Below are 14,033 nucleotides of genomic sequence, written 5' to 3' on the forward strand. Positions count from 1 at the left end.
ACAAATGAGGGCAATGGAATGTTTTAAAGCCAAGGGGGAGACTTACCTAATAGGAAATCAGGTGTATCCATCTTCACCCACAATAGTTACAGTTTTGCATAATGGACACAGGAAGAAAGATCATGCAGGTCCATGTAGGACAAAAGTAACCTGGAGGAAAAATACCACTGTATGCAGATCCACGTCTAGAATGTATGCTATAGTCACCACGCTGTTTCCTAGTCACACAAACGCCAAACAAGTATGTACCAGAGCATACCACGAAGACTATAGGGAAGCTAAGGACCCCCAATAATTAGGACAATGTAGGTCAGTTTAAGTGAAAAAACATATTTATTGAGACAAATTTGGAACAATGTAGATAACGCAAGAACAGGACTGTTCAGCAAGTATGTACATGAAAAGGCCTCTACCTCAGTATAATCAGTCAGCTGCTAGCAGTAACCACTCCACCGACTGAAAATGGGGAGCATGGTCGGCCTCAATGATGAGTGGAGAAAGAGGTTGGTTGCAGCTCCTTCCAGTAGAGTTTAAAGTCTACTGTTGAATGTCAAGCAAAATCATGAAGCATCTACAGTGCACTCAGATTGTTGAGTCCACCAGGGAAAAAAAAAATATATTATATACATAAGCCCAAATAGCAGGGTAGCACATCTTTTACAGGTTCTGCTAATGCATGCGTTTCCACAGATGTTATCCAGACTTCAAAAATACATATTGCCTCAATGGTTGGGGGCTAAAAGTAAAAAAAAAAAAAAGGTAATGTCAACGGACCAGCAAAGCGGCCTGCTGCGGAGGACAAAACTAAGCTTAAGCTTCTTCACCGTCCAGTGACAGGTGAAGATGACTGACCATATGTAATCCTAGCTATGCGTCCGATTTAGATCTCGGCTGACAGGTTACTCTGTCACAATGGTGACAGATATGCCATCGAGCGAAATAAAACTCCCATAGGATAGAAGGCGATTTACATGTCAGTAGACTGGATATCCGTCACCGTTGTGACAGAGTAACCTGTCCGCCAAGGTCTAAATCGGGCCCTATTTCTTTAGGATTGGAAATTACAGCATAGACTGGGTAGCACAAACGTACATTTGTGTCATGCCTGAAGACCTTTGTTTTCAGCTTCTGATGTTGGGTATATTTGGATGAAAACAGCTGCTATAGTAACCTCGGCTCAGGCTGCAAATCAAGATCACAACTGGCAAGAAGTCCATAAAATTTGTGCAACCGCTTAAAGAAAAAGAGCTATTGTTCAGAGCACATTCTTGCACTTTGGAGCTTTTCCTGTGACAGTCTATTCAGTCGGTAGCCTTCCCCGTGTATCTTTTTGCGGCACACCTTCTGTACAAAGTGGTCTAGCTGAGTTCAACAGTGCAGGCTCCAAGACTTATTAGCATCCAATCATACTTTCACTGTCAGTATTTTCCCCAACTGTAGCGATCTTTATACTGCATTGTGCATGGATTCACACTCATGGCTCATCTTCCAGTCAATCCTCTGCTATTTTCTCTTTCCTCTGTGAAATGTTCTGTGGAAGCACTGAGAAGCTCTCACAGGAGGACACTGAAAAGATAAAAACATTTTCTTAACAAAATCATGCCAAAGGACAGCAGGAAAATAGTACACATTTTTTTTTTACCCATATTCTTCGCTTTGAACATGATAGAATTGTTCCCTCCAGCTGTCTGCAATCCAACTCCACAAATAAATATATGGAGTGTAGCAATGAAGCTTGGTTATGCCTTCGCCTGAGAACTCCAAAAAAACATTTACAAAACAAAATAAAATAAAATGCAGTTCCTACTGCTGCAGACTAAAAACAAATATTACTATTATTTTTTAAAAACCACAGGAACTACCAACGGAGTTAAAAAGAGCGGGAAGACCTTGCGTTCATTACTTCTCACTATCTAAATTAATGCTTCAAATATCCGCAATTAAGAAGTCAAATCTTAAGAAATGAAAGAAAATAAAATCCGCAGACAGTTGAATTACAACCTTTATCTGCCGCTTCAAAAAAACACTACGGTCTCGTTTCATCCAGTAAAGGCGCTACCGACAGAAAGTGCACAGCACTGACGCCGTCCAACTCTAAAGCTGCAGAGCCACTCCCGGTTTTCCCTCTCACAAACCGTCAGTTGGAGAGCCAAGACTGACAGCTACATTAACAAACCAACAGCCGCAAAGCGTCAATCTGGTGTTCGTTGAGAGGGCTCAGCCAATCCGAGCCAAGGAGAAGGCGTTGCCTCCATCGCAGCGAGCCCTTCTGAGCCAATGGCCCTTGTACGTTGTAGCAGACGTCATTACTTTCATCTTCGATCGTTAGCCATGATGAGTGTGGCAAGTGCGTCTCTCGAAATCTTTGCAAACTATCGATATTTGAGCAGTTTTACGCCAGAAAAGGAGTTCAAATCCACGCTGTTGCATGCCCGTGTTTCGCCACGCCTCACTGTGGCAGAGCTGAGTATTTTCCGCGTTTTGGTCGTCTGATAAACGGACACATCCGTGGAGGGGGTACACTCGGCGCCATTTTGGCGGCTGGAACGTTCTCCACGAGTTTCAAGATCCGCCATCTCACGGGCGAAAGTGTTTTATAACAACCTCCACCTTCGAGACAAAAGTTGATCTTAAAAAACACCGTCGGCTTTCGTACCCGAGTTGTCACGGAAGAGAGAACGACGTTAAACGTATGCTAAGAGAATACTTGGATTTACCAAGCTACTACGGAGCTGCGCAGAAAGAAGTGCTAATCCGATAAATGAAATCATGGAAAACATCTATTTTTAAATTAAAAAACACGCGTAGACTAGTAGTATCAATATCAGTTGAGTACGGATTGCGTGTACGTTTAAGGATACGTTTACACATATTTAGACGGTGCTTTTAAATGCGGATCCGATTACCGAGAACAAAGTGAAAAAAATAATAAAACATTCTAAACGAAAATCACATTGCGCGTAGGAGACGCGCGTTACCATAAAAACTAAATAAAACCAATCTAAAGTTTCGATGCAATCAATTCACACGTGTGAGTTTTTTTCTGTTTCCTGCGATCGTTGAAAAAAATTTAATATGTTATTCCGAATTATTAAAACGCGTCGAATGATAGACGCGCAAGGAGATATATTTCTGCGAAAAAAAACATGGCCCCGTATCGCCGCGGAAGGATACGTCACCCACTTCGTCCTACGCAGTTAAAGATTTACGAATAAAAAGCTGCGCAATTCACAAACCTCTAGTACCAACACTCTGTTCACGATCTTTTTATGGCTCGTGTTCGATAACTAGCCAATATCTCCAGTTTGAGCTTTATATTAGTCTGAAAAACCATCACATTTGCGCTGTCGTCGTCTGCGGCGGAAGGATATCATGGCAGACTGCCGATAACTGCGCAATTCCCGCTCACTTTCCTTAAACCTTGCCTGTGCTATATTAGGAACAACAATCAAGTGCCGCTGTTCTTTCCTATGGCGGGTATGAAACATGTCTTTTTTGCACAGCACAGTGGGAAATTGCACTGACTTTTAAATGCGCCCATTTTGCGCTGCGCGAATACAGCCCGCAAAGATATTTTGAACTGCGCAATGGAGCTTCGTTTTTTTTTCTCGGCTTTGCACACGTCCCCGCTCATTTTTTTCTGCTCTGCACACGGCCCTCCGTGCAGCTTCCCCCGCTGGCCCCCACCGCCTCGAATGTTTGCGTTGGCTTGCGCGCTGAAGACCTGACGCAAACTGCTCACGCATGCGCAGAGGGCGCCCGCCTTCACCCTCCCCCCTCGGAGCCCCCTCCCTACCAGCTACCCCCTCCTTCTCTCAAACGAGGAGGTGCGGGGGCTGAAGAGAGAGGGGGGGTGGACGGGCGAAGGGAGACGGGCACGCGCGCGCGCCGACTTCAGCAAGAACCCTGGAGGAGGGAGGGAAAGGAGCGGGCTACTGGCTCATCCCCCATTGTTTGACGCGCCTGCCAATCATGCACAGTCCGTAGGCGGGTTTTCTCAGTTTCGAACCAACCAGGGCTCGCCGCCCGGCAGCAAGCCCCGCCCGCCGTCTATATTAAAGGTTCTGGCGGCGCGAGCGCTCTACTGGCAGCACACAAGAAAAGCCTTCTTTCCATTGTTCCTGTACCAGCTGCTGCAACAGGCGAATTATTTTTTTCGAGCCGTTCCATTTTTTTTATATATTTGTATATATTTTATTGTAGCAGCTTCCCGTCCATCATGTCCGAAGTAGCACTGGATGCCAGCGTGGAGAAGACCACCAAGGTAAGAGTCGCGCTTGTTGGGCACTTTGGGAGAAACTGACAGCTCCCCTTTATGTCATTTTTGGTCGCTTCGTTAGAGCACCTGCTTCGCATCTCAGCTCCTGCCCGTTTCTCTCATGGGGACTTAACCATGATTAATGGTTATTTCCTTATTAACCCATTCAACCGTATCTTTGAAAAAAATCGCTTTTTGTATGAAATGCTGTTGTGCTGGCAAAACTTCAGAGTTCGTGTGTTGAGTTTTTGAGTGTGATTCATGCGTGATGGGTAAAGGTCAAATCCTGGCACCAGATTGACATCTCCGGACGTTGTCTGTTTTTGGGCCGGTTCGGGTGATGGGCAGAGCTGGGCATGAACTGCCAGTGCGTGCAGCGCAGCGGGGGCTCTTTGTTTACTGAGATTGGAGGCATCACTCTTGCGCTGTGACCTCAGAGGGTGTGATGCCCTGACCTAGGGTATGGGGGGCTAAAGTAAGGGGGGGCGGTGATCTCAGCTGGAGTTCCCTCTTTCAGGCACAGCGGACCTGACCGACCTCAAAAGATAAGCTTGCTGATTTGACCTTGTGCTTAAGGGGTACATGGGGTTTTCGTCTGGGACCCCCAAATAGTGTTAACAGGGAGGCTGTAGCCCGCACCCCCACTGGATTGCTAGTGGGGTGGGCGAGGGTGCCATTTCGCTGGTTATCAAAGCATGGCGGGGTCTTTCTTATTTCTGTTTATTGGGTACTTGACAGTTCAGTGCCCCCTGCCGCTATGGGTACGTGTGGTTGACCTTTTTTTCCTGCTGTTTTGGGGTCACGGGGGGCGTTTCTGATGTCTTTTGGATCCGGGGCGAAGTGGTCTGTTCAGTAAAGTGGCTGTGCCGGGCAGGTGAGGAGGGCACCGCGATCTACGGCAGGAAGTACAGTGCCCTCCCTCCGCTGCCCACCAGTGGTGCCAGGGAAGCGCCATTGTGAAGCCCACGCCTCCCTATGAGTGAGTGAAGGCTCGTAGTGACAGGGGGCGGATGAGCCGGGGGGAGTGAGTGATCGTTGCCCTGCCCAGGGGAGAGGTCGGAGCGCATCCCCCTCGGGAGGTTCTGAGGATAACGCAGTGAAGCGGAGGATGCAAGCAAACTGTGGTCGGGGGAGGGGTGAAGTAGAATTTAAAAAAAAATGAGGGGGGGGGGGGTGGTTTAGGGCTAGGCGCTGTCGGAAGCGGTCTCCAGGGGCTAGGATCCGTGTTAGCTTGAATTAGAGCGTGGCCCCATGTACATGTAAATAAACACAACCCCTTCCCCGCGTACACGGGCGTCGTGACCTCCACAGATGCCACCATCAGGGCAAGATGGTGGGACAGTGGCGGGCCGGGTGCTGGCACAAGGTACATTGTGGGAAGTTCCTTTGTATAGGAAGCGGAGCGGCCCGGGATAAAATGTGACAGGACGTAAGAAGTGTAAAGTGATACATTGTGGCCGGTCGGGGTCTGTAGGAGTAAATCGGGATACATTGTGACGGGTCTCAATGGGCACGGAGTCCACCGGGTTCCGTTGAGGGATACATTGTGGCCGGTCCGTGTCTGTAGGAGTGAATCGGGATACATTGTGACGGGTCTCAATGGGCACGGAGTCCACCGGGTTCCGTTGAGGGATACATTGTGACGGGTCTCAATGGGCACGGGTTCCGTTGAGGGATACATTGTGGCTGGTTCTGGTGCGTGTCGAGTGAATGGGGGGAATTCATAGTATCGTGTCTGTGTGTGCAAGAAGGGAATCTTGTTCTGTTGACGGATACATAGTGGCGGATCCTAGTGTGTATGGAGTGCATCGGGATACACTGTGTCGGGTCTCGCTGGGTACGGACTAAACTGGGCTCCGTTGAGGGATACATTGTGGCCGGTCCCAACTGAATCTAGTTCTAATGAGCGATCCTAGTAGGAAGAGGGTGTGGGGCGATTACCTCTGCTCCTACAGCCAGTTCGTGGTTCAAACACCTCTTAGGTGTGCTCCAGGGTTCTGGACCAAGGGCGCATCCTTCGTCGGCCTGGGTGCCCTGCCCTGTGCCCTCGGGTGGGTACCCGGCTGCAGTGCCGACCCCTTCCCCTATGCCCCTGCGGCGCCTGGCACGCTCGTCCGAGTCGCCCCAGGTGTACTGGTGCCTGTACTTGGACGGGCAGGTGAGGTGGGGGAGGGGCCGCGCAATCAATCTTTGATGCTTCTCTCACAGGGGAGGGGAGATGCCAGGTGTTCCTCATAGCCGGGGGCCGTTTGCCTCCGACACCCCTGCATTCCGTATCGCCTCCCCCCTACAAGGAGCAGCTTCTGTCCCTCCTCTCAGGTGCCCTCTCCACGGTCCCTCCCTCCCACACCAGCCCTGGGAGCTCCGCCCCCCGCTCGTCGCCAGGTGAAGAAAGGGAACATGGTCACGTGGGGGCGGGACGACCAATAGGATCGCGCCCTCACTGTGGCGCCAGCTTTGAACAGATGTTGGCAGCGTGCTGAGGTGTAGCTCGCACGAGCAGTCGTAACTGCGCATGCGGGCTACGGCCCATCCCTCCAGGGCCGTCAATCAACTCGTGCGCCTCCTGTATAGGCCTGTTGTGTACCCAGGGTGGATCACCAGTTGACCCTGGATTATACACTTTAATTAACGCCTGCTATATACCACAGTCGCCAAATATTATACCTCTTCAAGATAACCCTCCCAAGATTTTTTGGGCTGGTATGTGCTAGGCAACACAATATAGACACTTAACTGGTAGACACGTAAACAACTACCCTTTTATCTTTCGGTCTCATTATAGTAACTCCATTCTCACAGTGCACCTTCTTCATAGGGACTGTTGACTGCTTATTTTTTAACTATCACTGTTTTATTATTAAATGTTTGTTTTTATTTTTTGCTATTTTACATTTCTCTTTACGTTAACTGAATGTCTTTTATTCCTCCAGGATTTAAAAGCAAAGGACAAAGTAGAAACAGAAGAAAAGGACAAGGCAGCAAACGGGAAGGCAGTGAGTATTTTCGCCATGTTTCTTTGGGTGCATGGGTGGTTTTCAGGGTGGGCGCCGTGGCTTCCCCTGTAGCAGGAATGGTCCCATGTGGCTTTTTTCTGCTTTTGTCCCGCAATGCCCGTGCTTCCAAGCGCTGCATAAACCTTGCACGTTCACTAGTGTCCACTTGTGCCAGCCGTGCTGTTGCTTCAGAGTTCTGTTTTTCTAATCACGCTCCCGCTGCACAATCACTTGACTAGTAGTCGAAGGGCCTAGCAGCTAGTGTTTGCTTTCATTTCGCACTGTACACCCCCAACAGGGTCCAATCATCGCATGCGGGCTTAAGGTCAAGAGTGCACCCTGACCTGTTTGTAGACTAGTTGTCAACTGGTGAACAGCGCTAAACCTATTCCCTTCCCACCCAGGAAAATGAGGAAAACGGTGAACAGGAAGCAGACGAGGTAGACGATGACGAGGAAGCAGGGGAGGAAGACGAGGAAGAAGACGAAGTAGAAGGTAAACCTCATTTCCTCTCCTTTTAATCCTAATTTCCTCTCCGTTTAATCCTAATTTCCTCTCCGTTTAATCCTAATTTCTTCTCCTTTGAATCCTAATTTCTGCTCCTTTGAATCCTAATTTCTGCTCCTTTGAATCCTAATTTCTGCTCCTTTTTAATTCTAATTTCCTCTCCTTTTAATCCTGTCTCCACCTGGGCTCTCGTGTACAAGGTTACAAACGTGCGACAGCTGCTCACACTGCCGGGAACAGCAGGCGGTCCGTGGTGTGTGGCAGTGCCATTCAGATCAGTGCAGCAGGTGCATTGACACTAGGGCTTGGTGCACCCCCAATTCAATCACCCCCTTTGCAAAGGCCCGTGATGTGAACCTGCATTCACAAATCACCTTTAACAATCATGAACCAGTCACTATTTGGGGCACACGCTGCCCGTGTGCAAAATGAGTGAGTTCTACTTTGAATCTGTCCGCGTTGGGGTACTGGTGTTCGGGTTGTGGCCTTCGTTCTGCATTCTGAAGTCTCCCTCGCACTCTTCTAGTGATGGTGTCCGAGCGCTGCACTCTTTGGTGCTAATGCACGTGTGAGGCGCGCCGTGTCAGGCAGGTAACAGTGTCAGAGGGGGCAGCCTTCTTGTAGCCATGTGGACTGTCTCCCGGGGTGATGCGCTGCAGATGAAACCAATGGGAAGGAATGTCACTTGCACTTTCACACCCATGCCAGTGTGAACGCCGCCGACGCAGATCAGCCTCCTGGGGTGTGAATGATCATTCAAATAAGCAGACCCGGAGGCGAGAATAGTAAATGCCGGTGTGTTCTTTGCCTGGCTCGGTGATGGCGGCATTATTAAGAGATCTCCTTATGACTGCACTGAGCAGCAAACGATCAAACCGAAAGGTCCGAACCTGTGCTGAATCTCCTACCTGCAGCTGCTAGGGCAGGGTTATTGGGGTTTCGTTATCTTTAGTGCAAGGACTGCGATTCGCCCCAGCCGAGGCCCATCATTTGGAAGCCTTTAAACATCCCTTTAGTGAGACCGTGGCGCCACCGGCATGTTTTGACAGTTGGGCTGTTGGGGGCCCCTCCCACTAGGCCCCTCCCAGCCAAACATCCTGCCAAGCCGTCCTCGCCTAGAGTGCTGAGTGGGGCGCCGAGTGGGCGTGACCCTTTCCAAGTGCCTGGGCGGGGCCTGTGTGCCACAGATGCTGGCTTGTGGCGGGAAGGGTTTATCCTCTTGCACATCAGATTGTTTGGCGAGTGAATCTCTTTCCAGGGGTTGAATTGGGAAATGACTTGGCACGAAGGTCCTTCTCTTCCTGGGTGCGCTTTGCCTGGAACTGAGGGTCTGTAATTTAAGCTCACACCAGGGCACACGTGTTTAAGGGATGAGGCATATTCCCAAATCACCTATGTGGGACACCCGTGACAGGCCACATAGAAACAGGCACTCCTGAAGGCGTGTGTGTGGGGGGCATGTGTGGGGGTGTGTGTGTGTGTGTGTGTGGGGGGTGTGTGGGGGGGCGTGTGTGTGTGTGGGGGGGCATGTGGGGCGTGCGTGTGTGTGGCACGTGTGTGTGGTGCGTGTGTGTGTGGGGCACACGTGTGTGGTGTGTGTGGGGGGGGCACGCACGTGTGTGTGTGTGTGTGGCGTGTGTCTGATGGTTAGTTTGTGTGTGTGGGGTGTGTATGTGTAATTTGGCGTCCTTTCCTGGAGCCTTTTGCCCATTTCTAAAACATTCCTTAAGCAGGATTTAGTGGCAGTTTTAGTAGATAAGCTTCCCTCCAGTGGTCTACCATGCAACTATTTTCAGGAGGAGGGGCTTTTATGAAATCTGATTTCCCACTGAACGTTAAATGTTGGGTTTGAGCGCGCATTGACCCTTTGCCCTCTGGCAACCCTGGCCATGACCTGGTTATCCCTGCGTGGATTACTCAGGATCCCCCTTCAGCAGGTTTCCAGGGAAGCAATGTCTAGGGTGACCCCAATCCAAGGCTTAAGGTGGGGAAGGCCAGCACTGCATAAGGGATTAGAGTGCATCTCTTCGCGGCAGGATGTGTCCAAGTCCCGGCTGATGGGCTCGGCCTTGATCCAGACGCTCTCTGTTCTGAAAGCCCTCACTTGTAGAAAGTCTGTCAATTTGACGCCTGATAATTTCATTCAGAGGGGCTCCGATCTGGCCTTGGGGTGTCCCGTTTGTGAACCCACCTCAATTGTGCACATGTTTCCGACTTCCATCTATTGTCCCCACCAAAACTGACAATACATCCTTTGAATTACAGGCGAAGATGAGGATGATGATGAAGACGATGAACCCACAGGCAAGAGGGCGGCTGAAGATGACGAGGTGGGTCTCGTGGGTGACACGTTGTGTTGTGGCTATGGGGTAGCGTCCATCTGCTGTTCTTGAATCTAGCGCTCTGGTAGCTGGCAGCAGTTCTGGTGATGAAGAGTTGGTATGCATGCCCCAGGGCTTATCCTGCCATTAACTTGCCCCGAGGTGGAAGAATATTGGTGGGCTCCGTGCCTTGCATCGATGATTGCACAGGCGTTCATGTACGGTGCTGAAGCACTAGCTACAGAAGGCCTTCAGTGCAGGTCCTCTGTGGGTGTACCACGTGTTTCTGACTTTTAGGGTCCTGGTCTGGCAGTTTATGGCTACATTTTATGTAGTGATCAATTTGTTTAAAAAAAAAAAAAAAAGGCAAGGCCTTGTAAGGAGGCCACTGCAGCTTGCACCGCCTTTTGCCCCTGCCAGCACTGCCAATGACCACTACTAGCCATCAAACTCCTACATGTGTCAATTCAGACTTTATATATACATTAAAATGACTAATACATGCCATCAACGCTATTCTAGCTTTGGGTGGCAGCTATTAGTGATTGTAATGCATGTTCAACCATTAAGCAGCTGTGGTGCTCCTCCAAAAAAAATAAGGCCAACAGCACCACCTTGTGGCAGGCTGTCATAATAGCCTTTGTTGACAATAAAGTGACGGGGCCTAGCACTGGAAACTACTGGCTCAAATTAAGCACTGATTTTATGGGAAGTTTACACCTTACATCTACTGTGAAGACCTTTATGGATTTGATTGGGGAGATCTTCAGAACAATTGCTAGTCTGAATGATATTGATTTTGTAAATATTAAATAGTAAGATGGAACCTACTCACCTGTAGCACTGCTTCTCAGAAGAGGGTTTGAACAGCCACAAACTTTATGCTGGAGAGTGGTTGCATGAATTATATATATTTTTTTAGTGTGACTTGAACTAAAGTCTATCCTTTTCCCATCAGGATGATGAGGTTGAACACAAGAAAAAGAAGACGGACGATGATGACTAGGCACCCTCCTTCTTATCCTGGCTGCTGTCCTTTTTGCCCTCTTCCTGTCAAAGTGGTCACCCTTCTTCCTCCCCGAAGTAGAGCAGCGAACCCATGCCTGTCCCCTTCGAGACCCCCCCAGTCCCTTTGAGGACATGGCTTCGCCGCGCGCGCACACAGACCATAGCGGGTGCAAACATTTTTACAAAAAAAACGGAGCGGGAAGGGAAGTAGCGAAACTTCAAAGCTCCACTTTTCTTCTGAAAGTACTTAAAAAAAAAGATTTTGTTTGTATTTTTTATTTACATTTTATATTTTTGTACATATTGTTGGGGGGTGGGGGTCAGCCATTTTTAAGTGATCTCTAGGTGACCAAAAGTGAGCTTTGAAGTGTCTGTGTTGGGGGGCGGCAGGGTGGGCTATGAATAGGGGAAGGGGGCTTTCCCTCCGCCCCTCCCGTCCCTGTTCTAGGTGTAACTATTATTCGTGGTGTGACCAGGTCGTGAGTTCTACACAAGGAAAAATAAACCGCGGAGGGGGAGGAGGGGAAACTTGTTAAAAAATATAAAAAATAAAAAAATCTATAAAATAAAATGCAAAAAGACCCGATCTGAGCATTCCAGTAACCTTTTTGTTTGTGTACGTACCTTGATGTACCATACGTAGTTTGGGTTGTATGAGCTGGCAAGGCCAAAGATGGACTTTTTTTTTTTGTTTTTTTAATTTTTATTTGTGTATGAAGTTGCTGTTCTTTTCCTTTCTTGGCCTGTTTGATGTATGTGTGAACTGATGTCCAACAATAAAACAGGAATTTTATTTTGCCGAGTTGTTCTAAGGCGACTGACTCAGAGCTGTTCTTTTCCTGTGTTTAATGCGAATAAAAACCCCGTTCCCCTTTGTAGTTCAGGGGAGGGGGTGGGGGGGGGGGATTGTGGCAGGGAGGGGGTTACTTAAGATTTCAGCTCAGTAGAAGTCCCTTACCAAGCAAGTTAACACCAAGGTTCTCTCCCCAATTAAAGGGCAGCCCTCGTGGGCATCCAGTATCTCACTGCGCCCGTAATGTCACCCACAAAGATGCCCTCCAGATGCCAATGGATAGTACTCAAACCTCTGCTCTTACTACAGGATGAATGCCAAGCTGAGGGAGTCCAAAGTACCAGTTAATGTTCAATGAATAAAATGTGCCCTGATGCACCAGCCCGGTGTGTTAGTCCGTCGGTTCTGTTAAAAGTTCTACTAACGCACGAAAAAGGTTTGAGCCAACCGCTGTGTCAACAAGCATTGGTGAACACAATTGCTCTGGTGTTTGGAAGCTGTGTTCTTGCCTTGCAAAACAAGTTCTTGGAAACCACTCACCTAAACACTTACAAATGACAAACTGCTGACGGTAGTGTGTATATATATGTATATATATATATTTCTCTTTTTGCAATAATACTTGAGAGATGGCCACCTGTGCGTTTATATGCACAGACAAGAACATGGCCATAAGTTTTTAAAAAAAAGAAAAAGAAAAAAAATACTATTGCTCCGTGTTTTTTAATTTTTTTATTAAACTTTTGGGATAAAGGTATATAAAGGCATACAACGGCTCTCAAATCCCTACTCTAGAGAGGACTACTTTCTGTGAGCGCCCATATTTGTATTCGACTGAATGACGTCACTCGCGTAGGATGAGACCTATGCCCCCCCCCCCCCCACTGTTTTAGTGGGTTGCTGCAAAACAATTGCAATCCAATGTTTGAAGGGGGCTTTTAGTAAAAATCATAGAGGTCTTTGCTAATGCCAGACATTACCAAGAATCGGAATTATCCTTTTTTTTTTATAGTAAAAAAAAACCAAACCCACACATATTGTACTGATTCAAAGTGCTTTAGAAGTAGCTGCTTCAGGGCGCTACTAGGAGCCGTCGGTTAGTGTCTAGGAAGTGCTGGGTACAAGTCAGGGGAACACCAGTTGCTGAAAACCTTTCTGGACAGCGCCAGGTGCCTAGTAACACTTTTAGGTGGCGAAGGCACTCTGGTAGCAGTGGTCACGTCACCCACTAGTGACCGGTCACTCTGGTAGCAGTGGTCACGTCACCCACTAGTGACCGGTCATGTTTAGGCAGTGCCATTGGGAGGCAGTGGAGCACCAAATTATGCGACAGAGTTGACTACATTTTGCGGCATGTAAAGGTAAATTATGCGGCATAATGTATTCATTATGTTGTCATTTTTACACATGGTAATAGTCTGGGCTAAGGTTTCACCTACTTAGTCAGTTTAACTACTCAATATAGGAGAAAGCACATTAAAATGACAAGTTAACGCTTACCAAAAGGGCATTCCACTGCGCTGCGTTTTTAGGAACGTCTGTTCCGTTTGAACTCGAAATATTTTTTTGTTATCTGCAGATAGAGTAGCAGATGCTGGATTATGCGGCAAAGCCATAATTCTGTGATGAAAGCTGCGGCTGTAGAATCGCACAATTCCAGGGTTAAAAAACAGAAAACGCTGTGCCCACGATGCTTTCACAATAGGGCTACATAGATCCCAGAAGGATCGTGACCCTTTAGACTCACCCCACCCTGGCCATCACACTTCTTGGCTCCCGGACGGTTTGCACCCTTCCTGGACCTCCGTGCAGGCCTCGATCTGCTGCACCTTGCTCTTCAGGCCACCAGTGCTGGCTTCTGGTGCCAAATAGCATTTGTGCATGAAAGCAGCATATGTGAGTTACGGAGTTTGCACCGCACATCAAAGTGAGGCGTGTTGTCTTCGCCAATGCTTGTTTTTATCTCTGGGCAGACCCAGAACATGTTTTGGGGTGGGGCGGACATTGAGAGCCAGCAGCTGCGTTGCTGCAGGTTCTAGAGTTGTAGGCATGGGCACCGTACGTGGCATGTGGGGGTGTGTTGTATAGAGCATCAACCACGCAACATCCGGTGTCCATGCATACAACACGTGTGAGAGCGCATTCAGGTG

General features: G+C 48.4%; 1 protein-coding gene and 1 long non-coding RNA gene across 2 annotated transcripts; one reads left to right on the top strand and one right to left on the bottom strand.

Moving 5' to 3' along the window:
- Positions 1 to 314: 314 nt before the first annotated feature.
- Positions 315 to 2,772, bottom strand: LOC146786176 (uncharacterized). The gene is made up of 2 exons (XR_014970864.1): positions 2,002 to 2,772; positions 315 to 1,566 (listed from the first exon to the last, which is right to left on the bottom strand). It is a non-coding gene; the product is annotated as an uncharacterized LOC146786176 (long non-coding RNA).
- A 1,311-nt stretch (positions 2,773 to 4,083) lies between these two features.
- PTMA (prothymosin alpha) lies at positions 4,084 to 11,888 on the top strand. Its single transcript, XM_085635724.1, has 5 exons — positions 4,084 to 4,264; positions 7,192 to 7,254; positions 7,659 to 7,749; positions 10,027 to 10,091; positions 11,041 to 11,888. Exons 1-5 carry the CDS (start codon positions 4,220 to 4,222, stop codon positions 11,086 to 11,088), a joined length of 312 nt encoding a protein of 103 aa, XP_085491850.1. The 5' UTR covers positions 4,084 to 4,219; the 3' UTR covers positions 11,089 to 11,888.
- The last annotated feature ends 2,145 nt before the right edge of the window (positions 11,889 to 14,033 follow it).

Source organism: Triturus cristatus, chromosome 11, assembly GCF_964204655.1.
Source record: "Triturus cristatus chromosome 11, aTriCri1.1, whole genome shotgun sequence".
Taxonomy (NCBI): domain Eukaryota; kingdom Metazoa; phylum Chordata; class Amphibia; order Caudata; family Salamandridae; genus Triturus; species Triturus cristatus.

Bases quoted from the DNA above. Each gene is read 5' to 3' on its own strand.
- PTMA (XM_085635724.1), top strand. From the start codon at position 4,220: ATGTCCGAAGTAGCACTGGATGCCAGCGTGGAGAAGACCACCAAG. The intron at 7,255-7,658 runs GTGAGTATTTTC...CTTCCCACCCAG, and splicing joins AGGCAGCAAACGGGAAGGCA to GAAAATGAGGAAAACGGTGA. The intron at 7,750-10,026 runs GTAAACCTCATT...TTTGAATTACAG, and splicing joins GGAAGAAGACGAAGTAGAAG to GCGAAGATGAGGATGATGAT.